The following is a 20,608-nucleotide window of genomic DNA, read 5'->3' on the forward strand; positions in this document are numbered from 1 at the left end:
TATTTTGTCCATTTTTATTATTTATATTTCTGCCCTTGGTAATTAATTTGTATGGGTTTAATTAAAGGTGAGTTTGGTTAGAGATATTTGAAAAAGTTATGTATGATGTTTATACTTCAATCATTAGCATTAACATTTTCCTCTTCCCCTAATATTACATTAACTGCTAAAATTTGTCTATAAAATTAAGGAGTAGTCTATGGAGTATGGACTGTGGTGGGAGATGTTCACAATTCTCCTCAGGGTTGTTATTACAATATAAAAAATGAACATCGTATTCAACACTATATTAAATAACATAAATTATAATTAATGATATGATTGAACAAGAGATAAAATAATAATAATAAAATAATAAAATCAAACACTTTATAATTACCATATGGTGTTGGACATATTTTTTATGTCCAAATAACATTTCTCTTCTTTGAAATTATCGTGTTTGAAAATCTTCATTCTCATTTAATTATTTGTGTTCACTAGAATTAAAATATGCATTGCAAGGCCTATGGTCTAGTTTAGGACATGTTAGATCATAATTTTATATAAAGTTAAATATATCTTTAGTTTTTATAAAGTTTCAATTGTTTTTGTAAAAAAAACATAACTTTTGGTCCTTTTAAATTGTTAGGCAAACAATTTTAATGTTTGATAAAACAGAATATATTTATATGTTCTTTAGTTTTAAAATTTTTAAAGGCATATTATTTAAGACATTATAAAAAGTTTATCCACGAATATTTAGAAATTTAACTTGTGATGAATTACATATCAGTTTTTTAAATGCAAAAAATTCAAGATAAATGTAATTAAAATATAGACTAAGAAATTTAAATTGGAATTTAATTTTTGTGAAGTAACTTTTTAAATTATTAAAAATATGCTTACAAAAATTCATTGAAAATATATATTAACTTAATATCGTGAACTAAAACTACGTGTATAATAATTTTGTATGATTAAAAGTTATATTTATTTTTACAATGACGAAAATTGAAATGTCAAAACTATTGAGAAAAATTAAAAACACATTTTACATGGACTGAAACTTATAGTTTGTTTGATTGTGTTTTACTTTAGTTTTTTGGAAATTATTTTATAAATAAATCTTAAAAAACTATTTTTAAAAATACAATTTAAAAAAAAATTGTTTGACAACTCCAATTTTTAAAACTATTTTTTATTAGAGAGTTAAAAAAACTAAAAAATAAAATACCATTTATCTGTTTTGCTTTTTTAGTTTTAAAAAGTATAACATTAAAAATAAATAGTTTTACAAAACATTTTTTAAAAACAAGTCATCCAAACAAGATTTTTAGTTTTTAAATTTTGAAATACTAAAATAGAGTTTTTTGAATGTGAATCAAACAAGTCTTTAATCTATCAAATTAGCCTACTTACAATCAAATTAGCCTACTTAATTACTATTATCATTGTCATCATAATTTGGCAACATTTTATGTAATTTAAACATACTAATCTTTATATAAAAAATATTAGCATATTGTGCCATAAAAATTAGCATTTTGTGCCATAAAAATTGAATGAAACTGTTTACTATTAATTAACACTTGCAATGTATTTTCAAATTTCTCATATTCATTTAGTTTTTGAATGAAACTGTTTACAATTTATAAACGATATTTTCACTAGTAGAATTTTACCTTTTTAAGTCGATTAAAATATATATTTTAAGTCAGTTATGTGTTTGAGTCAACAACAAACGACTTAAAAAACATGTTTTTTTAACTCATTTCATGAACCGACTAAACAGAACTTCGTCTTGTTAAATCAATCTAGCTTAATCGACTTAAACATCATAAATTCAATTCAACAAATCATTTTTTTAAGTCAGATCTTTTGATCAACTGACTTAATAGATAGAGTTAAAAATTATTATTTTTTTATAATAAATTTCTCATTTTGTTTTTATGATCTTGATCCATTCATATATATAATATTTCGTATTAAATTTCAAATAAGAGTTTTGTACTTGCGACCACTGTTTTATTTAATCATATAATAACCAAAATATATAATATAATTTGTTCATACAATATATATAGTACAAAGAGGAAGTCTCCCACTGCTAATTAATCGTGACAAAATGGAAAAATGATTTAGATGTCCATTAACAAAATTACAAAACCATTTTCAATTCACATACATTATCATTGTCATTTTCTTCCATTAATTCATGTGAACAAAAAAAAACACACAATCAATATCGATTAAATCTTAATTTTTATTATAAGAACATTGAAAAGTACGGTCAATAGTAACTTGTAATTTTTTATCATAGGAACAAAAAAATACAATCAATAACAACTTGTAAAAAATTACGTACCTTCATCCATGAACCAACGTTGTTACAACAATGTTCAACATATTTAATATGACATAGTAGTCACACTCATACATTTATCGTGTCTAACAAATCATCATAATATATCCATTTTGTATAACTATGGCAAATCACATAATAAATAAAATGATTTCTTATTTATTCCTTCATGTTTAGTAAGTTTTTTTTGAAGCAAAGTAAAAATTTATTCGCACCTTATTATTTATTATCCTAGTGTGTCATAATCATATTAATTAAGAGTAATTTAATAATAGTATACTATTGTTTTCTTTTTATGATTATTGTTTTACTCCCCATAATTTAACCAGTTAGCAAAATCTCTCACATTCATATAAAAGACTTCAAAAAGATTTTATAAAGCATATTATTTTTTTTAATTATAAAGATGAAAGAGAAATATTATAGCATATACTTGACTAAGGTAAACTTTAGCGAAAAAAAAAAAATTATGGTCTCTAAACAAAAAATGCAAAAAAGTCAGTTAAAAAGAATGAATTTGACATGTCATTTTGTTATATATATATCAATAATTTTGTTATATAGAAAATTATAAAAATATTAATAATTTTTCTACGTAGAAAATGAAATATACCACAGAGCTATGAATATTAATGCGTACGGCTATAAATGCACCGATATAAGTGTTGACGAAAAGAACGCGCGAGTCATATTATTTTTTATATTTTAAAAAAATTGTCACCAGGGTGTTTAAATTTAATTTTCTATAAATACATATAATGAAAACATGAATAAGCTAAGTAAATAGAAACCAAGTATTATATCAACCCTTATTAATGTGAGGATTTTTTTTCAAAAAAGTTAAATATACTCCGTTTGAAATGACTGTAAAAAAATTCAATATACGCAAACTTTTTTTTTTAACAAATAAAAATATATTAATCTTGACTTTTTCAAAATAAAAATATATTTTTATATATTAGTTTCGAATGGGTATATTGAAAGAAAAACAATATAGATGAAAAAATATGCTATATAAATACATGATGTCATTTCAGCTTTTTTTTTTATTTTTTGGGTACATTTCTTGTAAGACTAGGAGGGGATTCACCACCTATTATTTTTTATAAATTAATTATGTATATGCCTGGGAAGAAATAAGTAACACTAGTATATGTTATAACCTACCAACGGATCAAGTCAGATTTTTTTAAATTTATTCAACTAAAAGGTAGATTATAGACTCATGAAAAAACTAAATTAATCTATCAAGTCGTCCTATTTAATTACTATTATTATTATAATTTTAAATTTTGTACTTAGTTATAAATAATAAATTATTTAAATATATCAATCTACGTTATTTTCTAAAATATTTAAATGTATTTTTATAAAATAAAATTATAATAAAATATTATATTATCTATAAAAAATCATAGTAGATATTAAAATAAAATTTAAGTTAATTTGTATATTAATTTATTAGTCTATTTATAAAAAATTGTATCACTTACCTACTTGAGTAGTGTACATGATTATTAAAAAATAATAATAAAATATGTTTTTAAACAGAATTCAAGTTAATCAGAGTTTGAAAAAGGTAAATCAAACATTAAAAATAAATTTATAGCAAGTATAACAAGTAATAGATAAGACTCAGACCTAATATTTTGAAGTAAGTTACATTCAAGTCTTGCAAACTCTATTTCATATATAGTCTATTTCCACTCTTAGTGTCTTGTCTTGTGTGGAATATTCTTTATTGTTTTCAGCAAAACGATTTCATTTAAATTCAAGCTTAAGGTAGGTTCCAGTTTTACAAATTTTAAGTTAACTTAGTATATTTTCATCCTTGGTTTTTGGTCTTATCCATAGTACTTTTTTTTTAGCAAACGATTACAAGTTTTTCTTTCTTTTTATGATCACAAGTATTCTTATATACAACATTTTTGTGACAATTGGATCGCATTATGGAAACCTGAGCAAAGCTTGAAACTCTTGTTTAGGAGGAAGGAAATAATTATTTAATTTTTAGTGGAATTTGTCGGACATGTTTTTTTTAATATATTGTTTTGATTATAGTAAAAATCTTACATTTTTTAACTAATTATAATTTATAAACTATTCTCATATTTCTCAAATCTTTCAGACATTTTTTTACATACGATGAATCTGTAAAGGGTTATCGTAGGTCAGAAGCTGACAATATCTTAAATATGTGGTGTTGTGGATTTGAGATTAGAACAATCATAAAAGATGAAAAAATATATGTTAAATTACAAGCAATCTTTAGAGATATTTCAATACATGATTACAAAATTTACTAGTGGAGGATTGTTTCAACCTAAATTCTAAGATGGTATAAGAGTCATTCAAGATCCATTACGTCACATGTTATCCAATCACCACTACTAGACTACTCGAATCACATCCAGATGTCCAGTCGTAGGCGTGAGAGAGGTATGTTAAGACCCCACGTTGACTCCGATAAGACCTAACAATTTGATAGATAATCCTCACTCAACAAGTTAGTTTTATGGGATTAGGTAGAGTTAAACTCAAATTTTAAGAATTGACACATCATTCATAATATAAATAATTTGATGAAATTAAATATTAAATGAAATTAAAATATATTTGTAATTAATTTATGTTTGAGTTTCCAAAGAGTATATATTTAATTCCAAAAGTAATAAAATGTATTTAAATATTTAAATGTAAATATATTAGATATTATATTAGAGAATGTTACAAATACTTGAATAAGAAGAAAAAAATGAAGATGATCATTGTACAAATAATTGCAAAGCGTGTGGAACATATTAAGTATTAGATTCGATTTGCTTGCACTAGTTTATGCAAATTAGATCTAATAGGGATAATTATGAATCTCTTTCGTGATATTTTAGAATCTTTAAAATAAATTACGCCCCACTTGTATCAATTATATTTTATAGAATAAAATTCTTTCACTTACGCTGAACATTAGAAGAAAAAAAAAAGAAATAATTAAATGATTTTAATAGAATTTAAAATTATGAAATCCAACAACGGATCTAAATATTTTGATGAGTGGAGACAATATTATATATTATAAGTATTTATATATAAAATAATACATCAATGTATAAGCTATAAAAAAATGACAAAATTATATCATTTAGCAAAAATATGAAATTATAAAACTATACAATTATATACCTAAAAGAATTGAAGATACAATCAACTTCTACGAGTTATAACCTCTCTTTACTGTGACTTCATATATTATTTTTCCTCTTCAAAACTAAAAAAAATACCATAAAATCACTATAGAAAATTTATTTCTATATATGGTCAAACAATCCTTCAACAATTTATGTGGACTTACATTAAAAAACTGGATTAAAATGAATAACAAAAAATATTCGAAAGATAAAAGTTTAAGAGAAATGTTTATAAAAGTGAAAAATACATTTATAAAAACGAAAAGCTTAGATGTCCTTATATTTATGCTGGTTGTATTTTTAGGTTTTTAATTCCTTTTTGTTTCTTAAAAAAATTTAGTGTCTCAATCTTTTATTGATCTTAAATTGCTTTCAACACTCAGCAGGATACTCCAACATTGTTCGTTTACTCTTGGAACTTGGAAGAGGGATGAGGCAGAGATTCCTCGTCAGCAGTCAGGTAGAGTGTGACGTTCAATGATGTTGTAATACTTAAGTTGTTCAGTGAGTATAACTTATCACATGGTATTATACATTTGATTCATACACAAATATTCAGTTTCAAAATTCAAACTTCATATTAAAAGTATGTGCCAGAACAACAAAGAAAAAACAAAAAAAATCATATGTGCCAATTCAGTTATGAAACTTGGAATAATACTTTTGTATGTGCCATTTCAGTTATGAAACATGAAATAATAATTTTCTATGTGCCAATTTAGTTCTTTAATTTTACAGCTGGGAATCACAGAAAGGGCACCAACCATAGAGATAAATAAATATAATTACGCATTCATCGGAATCTGATACGTTTTGTATTATTATTTTTTTCTGCATGAATCCTTAAATCCCCTCTTAGTTATACAGCTACTGGCAATGTGCAGTACCGTAGCCTACAATTTGGTTTGTAGAAAAAACCTTCAATTTAATATCTCACAACAAGTATGTAAAATCACTAAATCAGTCTCGTTAGTTCATACTATTAAGATGCGAAGAATAAGTAGAAGATAAAATTATACAGAGGGGGCCAACTTGAGAGATTACTTATTTCTTAAACGGTTCTTTGTCCCGTCATATTTACCGAACAACGTTAAGGCCAAACCATCCCAGCTAGATAACCTAGAGTGTGTCCATGTTAATTTGAAAAATGTACACGCAGATTTTAAGATCTGGAAAACCATAAATATGTGCCAAGATAATATATGAGGAACGGAAACAAAATTATTGGAATAACAAAAAGGAATTTCCCAAGACATGCGACTGGAATGAACATAAGAGAAGCAGAAAGATCAATAATGTAATTCATATCCAAACTTGAGAACCATTTTGCATGAAATTAGATATACAAGCACAAGAATGTCCTGTAAAGAGTTTGTGCCAGCGGATTTAATACATACAAGAGTTAATATAGCAGCATAATCACAAGACAATTCTCGTAGACCTTTTTTGTCTCCATCAGAATGAGGCTAGCCAGACTTGAATAGTAAAACAGCTTTCTGATCCAAATAGAAATAAACAAAGTGGTTTGTTTCATGAGTCACATACGAACCTGCAAAACGAAAGAAATTTCCATGAACACGCTTCAATCATAAACTAGATTCGCCATTCTATTCTAAGCATTAAAATACCATATTATGGGAGAATATATCATTAGGCTTAGCAGGACCAAATCATAATATCTGCATTTGTTTAAACAGACTGAATTTTTTCAAAAACAGAATATAATTAAAAGTGCTTTTGGACATAAATGGCATGATATTAGTGAGGGTTTGATTGTGAAGCACAAAATGACATCGAACTTTCATCAAGAACTTCATGGTTTCTAGAATTAGTCATCTTGGCGGTACTGAAACTCGAGCTTAATCCAAGCTTTGATTGTAAGGATGCTAACCCTTGCAGTCCTCTCCATCCCTATCAAACCCATCTAATATTTATATCTTTCACACTACATTTCATGATACATAATTGACTGCCTTAAGTTTACATCAATAGATAACATTTGTTTGAAAGAAGGTCCAATTAGTGATTGACATGCTAGAGCCCACCACACCCCAATATTTTTAGAAGTAATATATTTATAATAATGGATACTCCTATGTGATTAGTGATTGCCACTACTGATCTTTCTGGCTTCAGAATACCAGAGAGCAAATAACTCCACTAAATGTATCGAAGTGAGATGCTAAATAATACATAGTTTCACTACATCAGATGTTTACTGGATTGACTTATTCATAATATCATCGAACTCCCAAGTTCACCAAACAATTCCATTGATCATATCAAACTTATATATTAAACTTAAGTCACTTCTTGTTATTGCATGGTTAAGATGTGCAGAATGACAGGAGTAGAAATCACATAGGCAGGTAAATGAAGTTTCAGACTCAAGCTGTGCAGGCAATGAATTTTATATACATATTCAGCCTGATAAAGAAGGTCGACAGGTTCAGAATTTACTTCATTTCCCACATTATAAATCTTTATTCTAAAATATATGAAAAGTATAAACCCCGATGTATTAGCATTCATATAGCAAATCGACACACATGCTTGTTCTATTCTGCAATATCCAAAGCAAAATTTGAAATTCGAATCATATATTACATATGCACTTGCTTTCATGAAGAAATTTAAACCATATCAGAGGTGAAAGAATACAAACTCAGTAAATCACAAAAGAGGCCACAAACAAACTCAACCTTAAATCTTTATCATACTCACATCTACACAATTGAACAAGAGTTTGAAATTTTGAATTTTGGATATTCTCATAAAGCTAGAAACAACAAAATGTTGGATGTTAAAAAAGGACAACGTAGTATACAGCAAACTGTTTTGGTGTACTAGTCGGTACTCATAGAAACTACTCAATTTGATAACACTCTTCAAATTTCTTCAGGTCCTTCCCTGTCAAGCCTATTCTATCCTCAGCACACTCAGTCTAATCCGAAATTAACAAACTAAAAACTATTTTTTTACTGACTGAAAACCAAACAAGAATGAATTCAAATTGGTATGGTAAACTGGCACAGCTATTCCATGGAAGAGGAAAAAGAACACAAAAAATCCATGCAAATAACATAGAACACAAGTGGTCCTGTGATCGAACTCAGCTGGAGCATGTTTAATTGTCATCTCTGAGTTCCCCACTCTAGAATTACTCATCTCCAAGTAGAAATAACTCGAAAAACCTATAACTTTGTAATTTAAATTTTAACAAATAAAAAGGATCACTCAAACCTTCCATTTATTAACTTCACACATTTAACTTCAAATAAACCATAGAGCAGTAGTTGCATTCTCTCCTTCAGAAACTATAAATTCAAGTAAAGACTTTCCATTTTCCACAGTAACAAAGAGAAAAGATAAAATCCTGCAGCTTAAGAGGTGTATATTCCGAGTGAAAAATGTAGGGAAGAACAAAATTGACCAGATAAGCTAGCAACCGGCAAGTACCAATAGAGAATATAGTAGATTGAAAAAACTAGGTTTTGAACATTATTACTGATGAGTTAGAAATTGATAAAAAGCAACAGCATTTGCAGCACTAAATCAACAAATGTAATTAAGGAATGAGCGAATTAAGCATAAACGATTAGATCTAGAGGAGTATGAAAAAAGGAATACCGAAATTGCGACCGACGATGCAATGCCAGGTAGGACCGTGCCTCTTATCGAACTCTTTCTTTATAGTCTCTGCAACATCTTTCTCTACGTTGTGCCTCTCAAAAGCCTAATTGAAATTGACAATAATTTATAGAGAAAAGAAAAAACGGAAGCAGTGAAAAATAAGATAAGAAAGGAAGAAGTAAGAGTGAGAGACTAACGGAGACGGCGATATCAACAGCTTCCTTTTGCATGTCGGGAAGCATATCGGCGCTTTTGATAATGACTTTCTTCGGTGGTAGTTGTGCGGGAGAAGCAGCGGCGGATAACGGTGATGGAACAAGTGGCTTTCGATCTTCGGAGAGGGATTTCGCCATTAGAGGTGATCCTCCTATGTTGTGGTTGTGGTTGTTGTTGTTCTTTTTCGCCTCCTCGCTCATTTTCTTTTCCCTAATTTTCTTTCTCTTTCTCAGATGATGACTGTGTGTGAGGCGTGTGAGTGTGAGAAACAAAAGAAGAATCGGGTGCTTGTTCTTGTTGGTCCGTAGATTTCAACTCGGAAAGAATAATAGAAAAGAATAGTAGGTGTTTTACCTTTTACTTTTTAATATCACTCATTGTAGTAGTAGTAGTAATTGTAACTATGGTACAATGGATGGGATGGGGCACTCACTCCCACTCCATCTCCCTTTAACTAATTTAACCAATGTTTTAAAAAAGTAGGGAAGAAAAAAAAACAATAAAATTAAGGATGTTTGATAATATTTGTCTAAACCCAAATAGTTTTTTGCTTTCATTTAATTTAAAAATTGAAATTGGAAATTGACGTTGAGTGTTTACATCTTTTAATTTTTTATTTTTAAGAGTTGAATTTGATGCTTATTTATTGAATTATATGGTCATTTTAAGTGTCTATGGTTTTCGATCTTAATGTTTAGGGGTTATGTTAACTACAAACTCGTTGGACTATTTTAATGACTTAAAAAGATAAGACACACAGAAGATAGCTGATCTGACCAAATAATGATGTTAGTATTGGCCGATCATACGAGACACAATGATAACACACAACAACTCTATTTTATATTATCTCAATTATTAGCAAATACAAGAATATTTGATGGGAGCTACACAATCAAATTAGGTTGGATTTGAGATCGATGCAAGCGATCTAATTCTAATTAGAGGGACCAATATATATAAACTAAACGACAATCAAATTTTTAAAATATGCAAATACTAATTAGTCGACACTTGAATTTTCTCGATCTTGATCTAAATAACGTGTTCTTTTACATAACAAATACAATTTAATTTGAATGATTTTTTTTCCTATTTACTTTTTAATTGCAATTTATTATACTATCTAGCATGTTACATGTATGTATTCATTTGTTTTCATTTATCATTAACAATAATACTATAAATTACAAAATTTTCTATAATTATTTTAAAATATTAGTTAAAGATAAATTTGTCGCATCTCAATCGACATGAAAATACAATTTTGTCCTTTTAACTATATATAATTTTTGAACAATTTGAAACTTTCGAAATAGAAAATTTCAGAATTTTTGAAACTTTCGAAATAGGAAAATTTTGAAACTTTCCATATTTGAACACTTTCGAAAATTTCTAGATTTATAAACTTTCGAAAATTTGAAACTTCTAAAAGTTTCAAATTTTTGAAACGTAATCCCTATTTCAAAATTTTGAAACTTCTGAAAATTTAAAACTTTCGAAACTATTTTTAATTTAAAAACTTATTATACATCATTTAAATAGCAAAATTATATTTTTAAGTTGATTGAAAGGGTGACAGGTACAATTGTGGAGGTGCATAATATAATTCTTTATCTTTTATATATAACTAAAGCTTAAAAATGACGCTACCTAAATCCATATTATGATTTGTGAGACCAATTGAGAACTAACAACATACTCGTAGGCACTTTCATGAATTAAAGAGGAATGGAGCTCTTCATTTCAACCGAGCTGCATCATATTGACCATAAACTATTGGGTCGAAATCCTTAAAAACATGAAGAGTCTTTTGTGCTGTGAGAAGCTCTTCATGAAAATTTACGACTTACACTTACAAGAATGATATGTCATATATCTATACCATTAATTTTTATACCAACATTTAATATTTTATTTTGTTTTTATCTCTTTTTATAATATCATTAACTTTTTTTATTATATCATTATCTTTTATTTCTTCGATCTCCTCAAGAATCTCCACCAAATATTTTAGTAAAGAAAATATGGGAGCAGCATAAAATTTTATAAGTACCAAATAATTCACATGACTATTGTCGATTTGTTTGATATAATATAATATACATTATAATATACAACAAGATTACTAATAATAGATAACATTAAGTTAGAGGATCATAATTCCTTGGGTTAGTGTAGAAATGGCGACGGACAGTATTTATTTAGTTACCAAAGCCCGTCACACGCATTGGGAAATGTGAACATTGGGAATATCAACTCAACTTCACAAATTGCGGCCCACATCCGATTGCATGTTGCGTGTGACAAAGTTGTTACTAACAACCACATCTTCAAAAAATGTTACTTTTGTGCATACGAATTAGGTAAGAAATGTTAATTCCTTTGATTCTTGTCCAACTGATTTGGCTAGCTAGTTATCGTAGATTCTTTTGCGATTGTAAGATTTATTTGTAGTTATTTTTTAGATAAATGTATTCTTAAATTGAGTAAAAATAGTTACTTTTTAGAAAAACTTACATTTGCTTATAATTAATACCATTAAATAATAAATTTGATTATTATTTTTTATTTATACTTAATATTAGATGAAGTATTATCATTTAATTATGTATATTAATACATTATTAAATATATTTATATGCAAAGATAATATACTTGATTTTACCATTTAGATATATCTACATTATAGGAAATAATAATACAATATATCTATTATAAAACAAAACCAAGTATGATAATACTTGAAATTAAACTAGACACACTAATAAAATAGTAGTATTTAAGTAGTTACTAAACTTCATCTAAAATCCAGTTGTTTGACAAGTTCAATCTAAACGTAGAGAGATAAGTACAATACTATTCAAAGGGTACATTTAACATTTTCCTTAAAAAAACAACACAGAGAAGAAAATTGACAGGGTGCGCACCACTGCATAGAAGCGCGTGAGTTGCTGAATAAGTTATGGGTAAATTTAATAGTGGCACTGGCAGGATATATCGATGACAAATATTTAAGATAATCCTGTAAAAAAAAAAGAGGTATTTAAGATAATATATTTTAATTAATATTTAGTATAGATATTAATTTTTTGATAACAGTCGAAAAAAAAAATTTATTGACAAAATGAATATAAATATGATGTGAAATCTATAGATGGTTCCTGAATTGTAGTGCTAGTGAAGGGTCCGTTTACGACACCTCTTCCTTTCCTTCAAACTTGAATCTCTGAAAACAAAAAGTGTTAGCATCTCATACGAATTGTGATTTGTGATTAGTTTCTGAATTCAAAATCAAAATGGGTAGCAAAGGACGCACGGTAATGGAGGTTGGAGCTGATGGAGTTGCCATCATCACCATCATCAATCCTCCTGTCAATTCTCTTTCCTTTGATGGTATTGTATCCATTTCCCTTCTTCGATCTGCTTCTTTACACAACCATAACCATCATTATGAAAATTGATGCGCTGTTTATGATCCATGTTTGTCGCTGAGGTGAAATTTATCATTCTTTGATTATTTTCTCACCATCACCAACTTGATTTGAATTATGCAATAATATAAAACCTAGAAAGAACTGATATAATATAATATACAACAAGATTATAATATTAATACAATATATAATATACCTAAATTTAGTATTGAATTAATATAAAACAAAAATTGTAAATCAAAAGATAGAAATAATATTATAAGAGATATCATGATCATTATAGACATGTTGAAATGTTAATGTGGTATTCCCATTTGTTTTTATGTCTAAAATTTTGAATGGAAAAGTATTGTAAGTTTTGATGTGTTTATGCTTCCTTGCATAAAAAGTCAGTTAACTTATAAATAGATAAATGATGCTAGTTCCAATTTTCACAGTATACTGATGTTGTTTTTCTTGCTTATAGAAACTAAAGTAACAAACATTTTGTTTGCCCATTTTCTTTTGTCCGTTTGTGTAATTCTATTATTCGATTAATGAGGTGGATGGTTATTGACAACAGAGGATGTGGAGTTTTGAATGTGTGTCTCACACTTTATTTCTATCCCAACATAATCCCGGCTACAGTAAATTGTAGTTTTTTCAATTTGTTCTGTCCTTAATGACTATTGAAGCTAACTCTGGTGATTATATTGTGGATTACACTTTTCTGTTCCCAAATATTGAATATGTGATAGTATGAAAATTCAGAATACCATAGTATGTTGTGAATCGTTGATATTTCAATTTCCAGAATTTTTAGTGACATTCTTTATTTTCTTCATACATTAGTTTTTACTTTACTTATGCTATGTTGCTCATTTCTGTTCCTGTCTCTCACCAGTATTGCACAGTTTAAAGGAGAGTTTTGATCAGGCTATACAGAGAGATGATGTCAAGGCAATTGTTGTTACAGGTATTACAAATTACAATGTGCTCTTGAATCGAACAGCTTTCAAGTTAGATACTGTTCGAATAATTGAGAAGGGGTGTCATTTAAATACATTCCATTTAATGAGATAGACTTAGTAATTAGATAAGAAAGGGAGCCTTGGCATAACAATTGGAGTTCCTGTTGTGTAAATACAGGTTACAAATGCTAGACTTACTAATTAGATAGGATTTGGTAGTGGACAAACACAAATAAATATATTTATGAGAACCTGGTCTTGTTCCAAATTAAACTTTTGCTAAACCTTTAAATTTTTAAATAAAAAAGGAAATGTGATAGATAACTAGGGAAGGCAATGCTAGGGTACTAGAGCTGATAACCTTTTACCCAAATTCCCACCCTCTTAAACCAATTGAGTAAAATGACCAAGTGGTAGTTTCGGATCTTATCGGTTGAAATATTTCTCCTCTACCACCCTACTTAGTAGGATAAGGTGTGGTTGTTGTTGTATCTATCCTCTACGAAATTGAAAAGTCCTTGATCCAGCCTACAAATTTAAAGCAATTCTGACTAATCATATTATGTAACAATATTATATCTGCCTAACGTATTGGAGTATTCATCCTTAACTAGAATTACTCCCATGATATGATTGGGATTCATGTCATTTTGATAAACATACAGTTTCAAACTGTAAAGAACTAACATGATCTATTAAGAAAATGAAACATGAAGTTAGTTTTGTGTTTCCCCAGAGATAATATTTTGTCAACTGGTTTATAGTTGTAGCACTTTAAGCTAAAGCCGAATCTTGTGTTCCTTTATTAGGTGCTAAGGGAAAATTTTCTGGAGGTTTTGATATTTCCGCATTTGGTGGTCTTCAAGAGGCAAAAGGTATTTCAATTTATTTTGGGAGTGGAGTGGTGTCTTTCAATTGCAGATAAATCCATACTAACCCTTTCCCCTGCGTTCATATAGAGCGTCCAAAACCTGGGTGGGTATCGATAGAAATCATCACTGATACAATAGAAGGTATTTGATTTTATCCAAATTCTTTATGTGGAATTTGTTTCTCATTTTGTGCTATGCTAAATTAGTGAATCAATTCATTTCATTTTTCAGCGGCAAAGAAACCCTCAGTCGCCACCATTGATGGCCTAGCATTGGGTGGGGGATTAGAGGTTGCAATGGTAAGAAAATAATTACTAACAGTTAAGAATAAAAGAACCATTTTTTTTTCATTGTTTTCTACAAAATATTACTTGTACTTTCTTATATAGGCATGCAACGCACGATTATCAACTGCAACTGCTCAACTAGGTTTGCCTGAACTTCAGCTTGGGATAATTCCTGGATTTGGAGGTAGTAGATTGAACTAATATGAACTAATTCCTCTATCTTCAACAAGTCTACTTATATTTTGTGTGTGAATTTAAATTGAGTGCATCTAGAAGATACTGTCATATTGAGGAAAAAATCGAAATGATATCTCGTCACCTAAGCACCATTTATGCTATTAGCAATGTTTGTATAAGGAGAGATATTTTTCTGAAGTAGTGCGGCATAAATAATTAAGAATTTACGGTAAGGATGAAAAACCATGGTCAACTTTTGGCGTGCATGTCATGATTAACTTAGATGAATGTATGGCTTATTTCCCATACGTCTCTATATATATGCCTTTTTTTCTTTTGTTTATTCCCTTTTTATGAACATATGTGTAACCAGTAACCATTGTCACTGGATGATGTGTTTTGTAACCAAGTTACAGAGGAAAAACCCATTTGATGTTTAAATTTTATATAGATGCTTTCGATGAGATTATTAATTACAATGAGTAACAGTGAATGTCCTACGGCTAATTGTTGTTATTCATTTTTTTTTCTTTAGTGATGTTAACCTTGAGTTGTAATGATTGTCTTAGGAACGCAGCGACTTCCTCGTCTTGTTGGTCTGACAAAGGCACTTGAGATGATGTTGGTATGCCACAATTTATGCTCTCTTGATATATAAATTTGTGATTCTGTTGAATATGAAGAACTGAATTTAAAAGCCAATCTATCCAATTTCAAGGTTGGTTATGATTCAAACAACATATTGACTACGTTCAAATTTCATTAAACAGGACACTGACAGATTTTTGGTTCAGTTCTCCATTTGAAATGGAATTGCATTTTTCATTTTACATAAAATATTTAAGCGTTGTGACTTCAACAGGCCTGTCCAATGATTTTCAATTAATTTCTTCACCTCTTTTTTTTTTTTAATCTAAATTAAGACTTCCAAGGCAGTGAAGGGGAAGGAAGCTTTTAGTTTGGGGCTTGTAGATGGTTTGGTGTCACCTGATGAGTTGGTGAATGCTGCACGCCAGTGGGCTCTGGATATCTTGAGTCGCCGACGACCATGGATTGCCAGTCTTTACAAGACTGAAAAAATAGAACCTCTTGGGGAAGCAAGAGAGATATTGAAATTTGCACGTGCTCAAGCTCAAAAACGGGCTCCTAATCTCAAGCATCCTCTGGTTTGCATTGATGTTATTGAAGCAGGAATAGTTTCTGGTCCCCGTGCAGGACTCTGGAAGGTTATATCTGTCTCCAATATACATGTTCTCCCTTCATATTACTGTTGCAGAAAGGTGTATGACATTGTGTTTGATCTTTGAAGGAAGCTGAAGCATTTGAAGTTCTGGTAAAATCAGATACATGCAAAAGCTTAGTTCACATATTTTTTGCTCAAAGAGGAACAACTAAGGTTTGTTGAAGTTTTGTGTCTTAATTTTACACATTTCTTCCCCTTTGACTTCGAGTGGGGAAATATCTCTACAAGGCTATAAACTAGTTGTTAAGAGTAAAATAAAGTTTTTGTATTCTAGTTTAAAAACACATTTTAACTCATTCATAGAAGTTTTGGAAAGCAACAATCTCCTACTCTTGTTTTTCTCCTTTTATTTATTTATTTTAAAGAAAACTACTATGTATTCCCACCACCCCCTTTGAGTGTAGAACTAATCTTTGCCTAAGTGTTGGCTTAGCCTGACCACGAAGTGCTTCTGGTGGGTTTCAAATCCCTGCACTGTAGGTAAAGGTCACCCCTTTCCCCTGTGGAGCTCAATTTGTCAACTAAGCCACAGCAAATATTTGCTCTTCTATATTTTTAAGTCTTCAGTTTAGCTTCTTATTGAGATGTGGTTACTTAAACACGAGATTATATATGCATGGAATATATATGGGACCGAGTCTGATCTTTTGACTAACTCCATAACATCCTTAACTTGGGGGTTGGTGCTATTAGCACAAGTGGCTATGTAGGAGAATTATGGCCAAGAACTGAATTTGGCCTTTATTTTCCCATAAGGACCTTTTATTTTAAATTGAATGGTAATTGATATAAAGGACTGAAATGTTGTTTTATGTTATAGGTGAGAGATTATTTGTGTAATTAAATTTAGGAGAGTAATTATATTTCAACATGACTGTTCATACAGTTTTATTTTGTAACTTTATTAGTTTATAATTGATTACTGCAATGCTTAGGCCTGACGTGAATAGGTTGATATCTCCTTTCAAAATGGTCATCTTCACCCCATTTCAATAATTATGTTTACAATTTCCGATATTGAAATTTGTGAATCTTAATGCATCTTGAATCTGTGCCTAATAATGCCCATCTTAAATTTGAATTTAGTATTTTTAGATTAGGTTGTGAACATGCACTAGCCTTATTATGTGTACAAGTTTTTGTATACATTCTACAATATGAATTTCCCAGTACCTCTTGGCATGGACAGGTACCTGGAGTTACTGATCGTGGTCTGGTTCCAAGACACGTGAAGAAGGTTGCCATACTTGGTGGAGGACTAATGGGATCTGGAATAGCCACAGCTTTAGTACTTAGTAATTATTCTGTCATATTGAAAGAAGTAAACGAAAAATTCTTGGATGCTGGTATCAATAGGATTAAAGGTGAGAACCAGTTTCTCGGTTGGCTTGCCTGTCACTACTCACACTTCACCTTTGATTCAGGAATAAGCGACGCTGTTCTCATGTGATTTTTTTCCATTGTTTGCAGCAAACTTACAGAGCCGGGTTAAGAAAGGTAAATTGACCCAGGAAAGATTTGAAAAGGCCTTCTCTCTTGTCAAAGGTTCCCTCGACTATGAAAGCTTCAAAGACGTGGACATGGTTATAGAGGTGCTAGACTGAACTCCCATATAAATTTGCATGTTGACTCTGACTTTCATTTACATCATAATTTTGTGTTATCCAAAGCTTCAGCAAAATATAAACTGTTGGAGTTTCATGTTTGGGCAGGCTGTTATTGAGAATGTTTCCTTGAAGCAACAGATCTTTGCTGATCTTGAAAAGTATTGTCCACCTCATTGTATACTTGGTAGTAACACTTCCACAATTGACTTGAATCTGATTGGAGAAAAGACCAAGTCTCAAGATCGAATTGTTGGAGCCCATTTCTTCAGGTGGTATCCTGTATTTGGTAATTATTTTTCCTGCTGCTGTATCTACCTAACTGAATTTGACTCTTGCTTCTGCAGTCCTGCACATGTTATGCCACTTCTGGAAATTGTACGTACCAAGCGGACATCTCCTCAAGTAATTGTTGACTTGTTAGATATTTCAAAGAAGATAAAGAAAACTCCGGTGGTGGTTGGAAATTGTACAGGATTTGCTGTTAATAGGATGTTCTTCCCATATACACAAGCAGCTCTCTTGCTTGTTGAACGTGGCACAGATGTTTATCAAATTGATAAAGTAGTAACCAAATTTGGAATGCCCATGGGGCCTTTAAGGTATTAATGCCTGGATAAGTTCTTGATGTCCAAGGCTACTTCTTGAAGGGTCTAGTTTGTAACATTTTTACCAATGTACTAATGCAGATTGGCTGACCTTGTTGGTTTTGGTGTGGCGGTTGCAACTGGCTCCCAATTTGTTCATAATTTTCCTGAGCGAACTTATAAATCAATGCTTATTCCCCTTTTGCAAGAGGATAAGAGGGCTGGTAAGGAAGATAAACTCTGCTTTAGTTTCAAGAGATAACTGTGGAAAATAGTAACCAGTAAATAATGAATTTCCTGATTTGTTTCTTCTAAATAATTCATTGACACACATTACACAACACTTGCTTCTAACAGGCGAAGCAACTCGCAAAGGCTTTTATTTGTATGATGATAGGCGCAAGGCCAGTCCTGATCCTGAATTAAAGAAATTTATTGAGAAAGCTAGGAGCATTTCCGGTGTCTCCGTTGATCCCAAGGTATTTTCATTCTTCCATTCATAATTCATACCATATTTATTGGCGAGTGGGGAAACAAAATTCAAAGTAAATTTTTACGGTAAATTCCACGGATCTGATGTTGTGAAACTGAACCTGGACAGCTTGTCAAGTTACAAGAGAAGGACATCATTGAGATGATCTTCTTCCCAGTGGTGAATGAGGCTTGTCGTGTCCTTGATGAAGGTATTGCAGTCAAAGCAGCGGATCTTGATATTTCTGCAGTCATGGGCATGGGTTTTCCACCTTACAGGTTTGTCTTGGCAAATTATTTGGCATATTATCCTGAAGTTCACAATTGTTCTTAATTTTGGGAGTGATTTCTTCAGGGGAGGTATCATATTCTGGGCTGACTCTCTTGGATCTAAATACATATATTCAAGATTGGAGAAATGGTCAGAGTTGTATGGATCATTCTTCAAGCCCTGTGCCTACTTGGCTGCAAGAGCTGCCAAAGGGATTCCTCTGGTTAGTAACCTATGCTTGTTTATTTGCATTTATTCATAAATAGTTGCCTTACTACATAGAAATTGCAATTTTCAACTGTGGATCTTGCTGGACTATAAGGCTAATTTTCAGCTCAAAAAGATATTGATACTTCTTCAGTAAAGTAATTTTCCACGAGACACTTCGCTATAGATAATTTTAAACAACTAAAAGGTAAATGCGATTGGTATTGCCCACTAATGGAATTTGTGTTGTTCTTTGCAGAGCGCCCCGGTGGAGCAAGCCAAGTCACGGTTATAGGATACTAATAGCTTATTACATGATTATTACTTAATCAAGTGTTATTTTCCCTTTCTTTCTCCTAAATCATATATAGTTGAGACTTGAGAAATATCTAAATAATGTATGATGAGAAAATGTTGACTACAGCAGAATTAATTGGTCAAAATAGTAATACTTCAAGATCAGGTATATGGGTTTCTCCACTTACAGCCCTTAGCTGTGTTTGTTGTTACTAAGCACCAACAATGAAAGTATTGAGTTGTTTTGGCTTAAATGGGCTGTGTATAATTTCATTTCTTCATTTTATGTTCCTCATAAGTTCACTGATGCATTGATGTTGATCACGAACAATGGCAATATTGATAATCCTATTCTTGACTGCTGATAATGGCAATGTTAATAATGCAACAAGTAGCAGGGTGAACTGAAGGAACGTTAATTAATACTCTGCCATTCCTTATAAGTGGGTTCCTTGCTTCAATAATCTCAGTTAGTCAATAGCTATGCAGGTTCTATCTATATGAGCAACAATCCCTATCACCATTTCTCCTCACAACATGTGATTCTTCTTCTTTATGTTACTCAGTAACTCAGCCTGACATCCTGAACTCTAAGGCAGAGGAAAATTTTTTTGTCTAACCCATTAAACCTGCAAATTAAATGGCCTTTTTAAGAGCCTTAAATACAAATAGTAATGCCAGCCGTGCCTTACAAGTTAGTACTACAACTGTTGAGGAATATGGACCATCATAGCTTTACCGCCACAATCTTTTGAGAACTGTTGTGCGGATTGGATTGGCCCTTCCTTATTTCATGCAGGCTACTGACCAATAATATATACCAGCAA

The 20,608-nt window shown here is 30.3% G+C and overlaps 2 protein-coding genes across 2 annotated transcripts; one reads left to right on the forward strand and one right to left on the reverse strand.

Moving 5' to 3' along the window:
• Positions 1-6,795: 6,795 nt before the first annotated feature.
• On the reverse strand, positions 6,796-9,814 carry LOC101491920 (uncharacterized). Its single transcript, XM_004508144.4, has 3 exons — positions 9,360-9,814; positions 9,160-9,265; positions 6,796-7,078 (listed from the first exon to the last, which is right to left on the reverse strand). Exons 1-3 carry the CDS (start codon positions 9,576-9,578, stop codon positions 6,996-6,998), a joined length of 408 nt encoding a protein of 135 aa, XP_004508201.1. The 5' UTR covers positions 9,579-9,814; the 3' UTR covers positions 6,796-6,995.
• Positions 9,815-12,514: 2,700 nt separating this feature from the next.
• LOC101492255 (peroxisomal fatty acid beta-oxidation multifunctional protein MFP2) lies at positions 12,515-20,035 on the forward strand. The gene is made up of 18 exons (XM_004508145.4): positions 12,515-12,774; positions 13,699-13,770; positions 14,575-14,640; positions 14,725-14,778; positions 14,869-14,936; positions 15,027-15,108; positions 15,671-15,726; positions 16,025-16,327; positions 16,411-16,497; positions 17,534-17,708; positions 17,815-17,936; positions 18,057-18,220; positions 18,296-18,550; positions 18,638-18,759; positions 18,893-19,014; positions 19,137-19,285; positions 19,362-19,500; positions 19,744-20,035. The coding sequence occupies exons 1-18, from the start codon at positions 12,678-12,680 to the stop codon at positions 19,777-19,779; spliced, it is 2,169 nt and encodes a 722-aa protein (XP_004508202.1). The 5' UTR covers positions 12,515-12,677; the 3' UTR covers positions 19,780-20,035.
• Positions 20,036-20,608: the final 573 nt, after the last annotated feature.

Source organism: Cicer arietinum, chromosome 7 (assembly GCF_000331145.2).
Source record: "Cicer arietinum cultivar CDC Frontier isolate Library 1 chromosome 7, Cicar.CDCFrontier_v2.0, whole genome shotgun sequence".
NCBI classification, from domain to species: Eukaryota; Viridiplantae; Streptophyta; class Magnoliopsida; order Fabales; family Fabaceae; genus Cicer; species Cicer arietinum.

Coding starts and splice junctions, on each gene's coding strand:
- LOC101491920 (XM_004508144.4), bottom strand. CDS start 9,578: ATGAGCGAGGAGGCGAAAAAGAACAACAACAACCACAACCACAACATA. Junction 9,266..9,359: donor CTGTTGATATCGCCGTCTCC/GTTAGTCTCTCA, acceptor AATTTCAATTAG/GCTTTTGAGAGGCACAACGT. Junction 7,079..9,159: donor CATCGTCGGTCGCAATTTCG/GTATTCCTTTTT, acceptor TTCGTTTTGCAG/GTTCGTATGTGACTCATGAA.
- LOC101492255 (XM_004508145.4), top strand. CDS start 12,678: ATGGGTAGCAAAGGACGCACGGTAATGGAGGTTGGAGCTGATGGAGTT. Junction 18,551..18,637: donor ATGCCCATGGGGCCTTTAAG/GTATTAATGCCT, acceptor GTACTAATGCAG/ATTGGCTGACCTTGTTGGTT. Junction 18,760..18,892: donor GCAAGAGGATAAGAGGGCTG/GTAAGGAAGATA, acceptor TGCTTCTAACAG/GCGAAGCAACTCGCAAAGGC.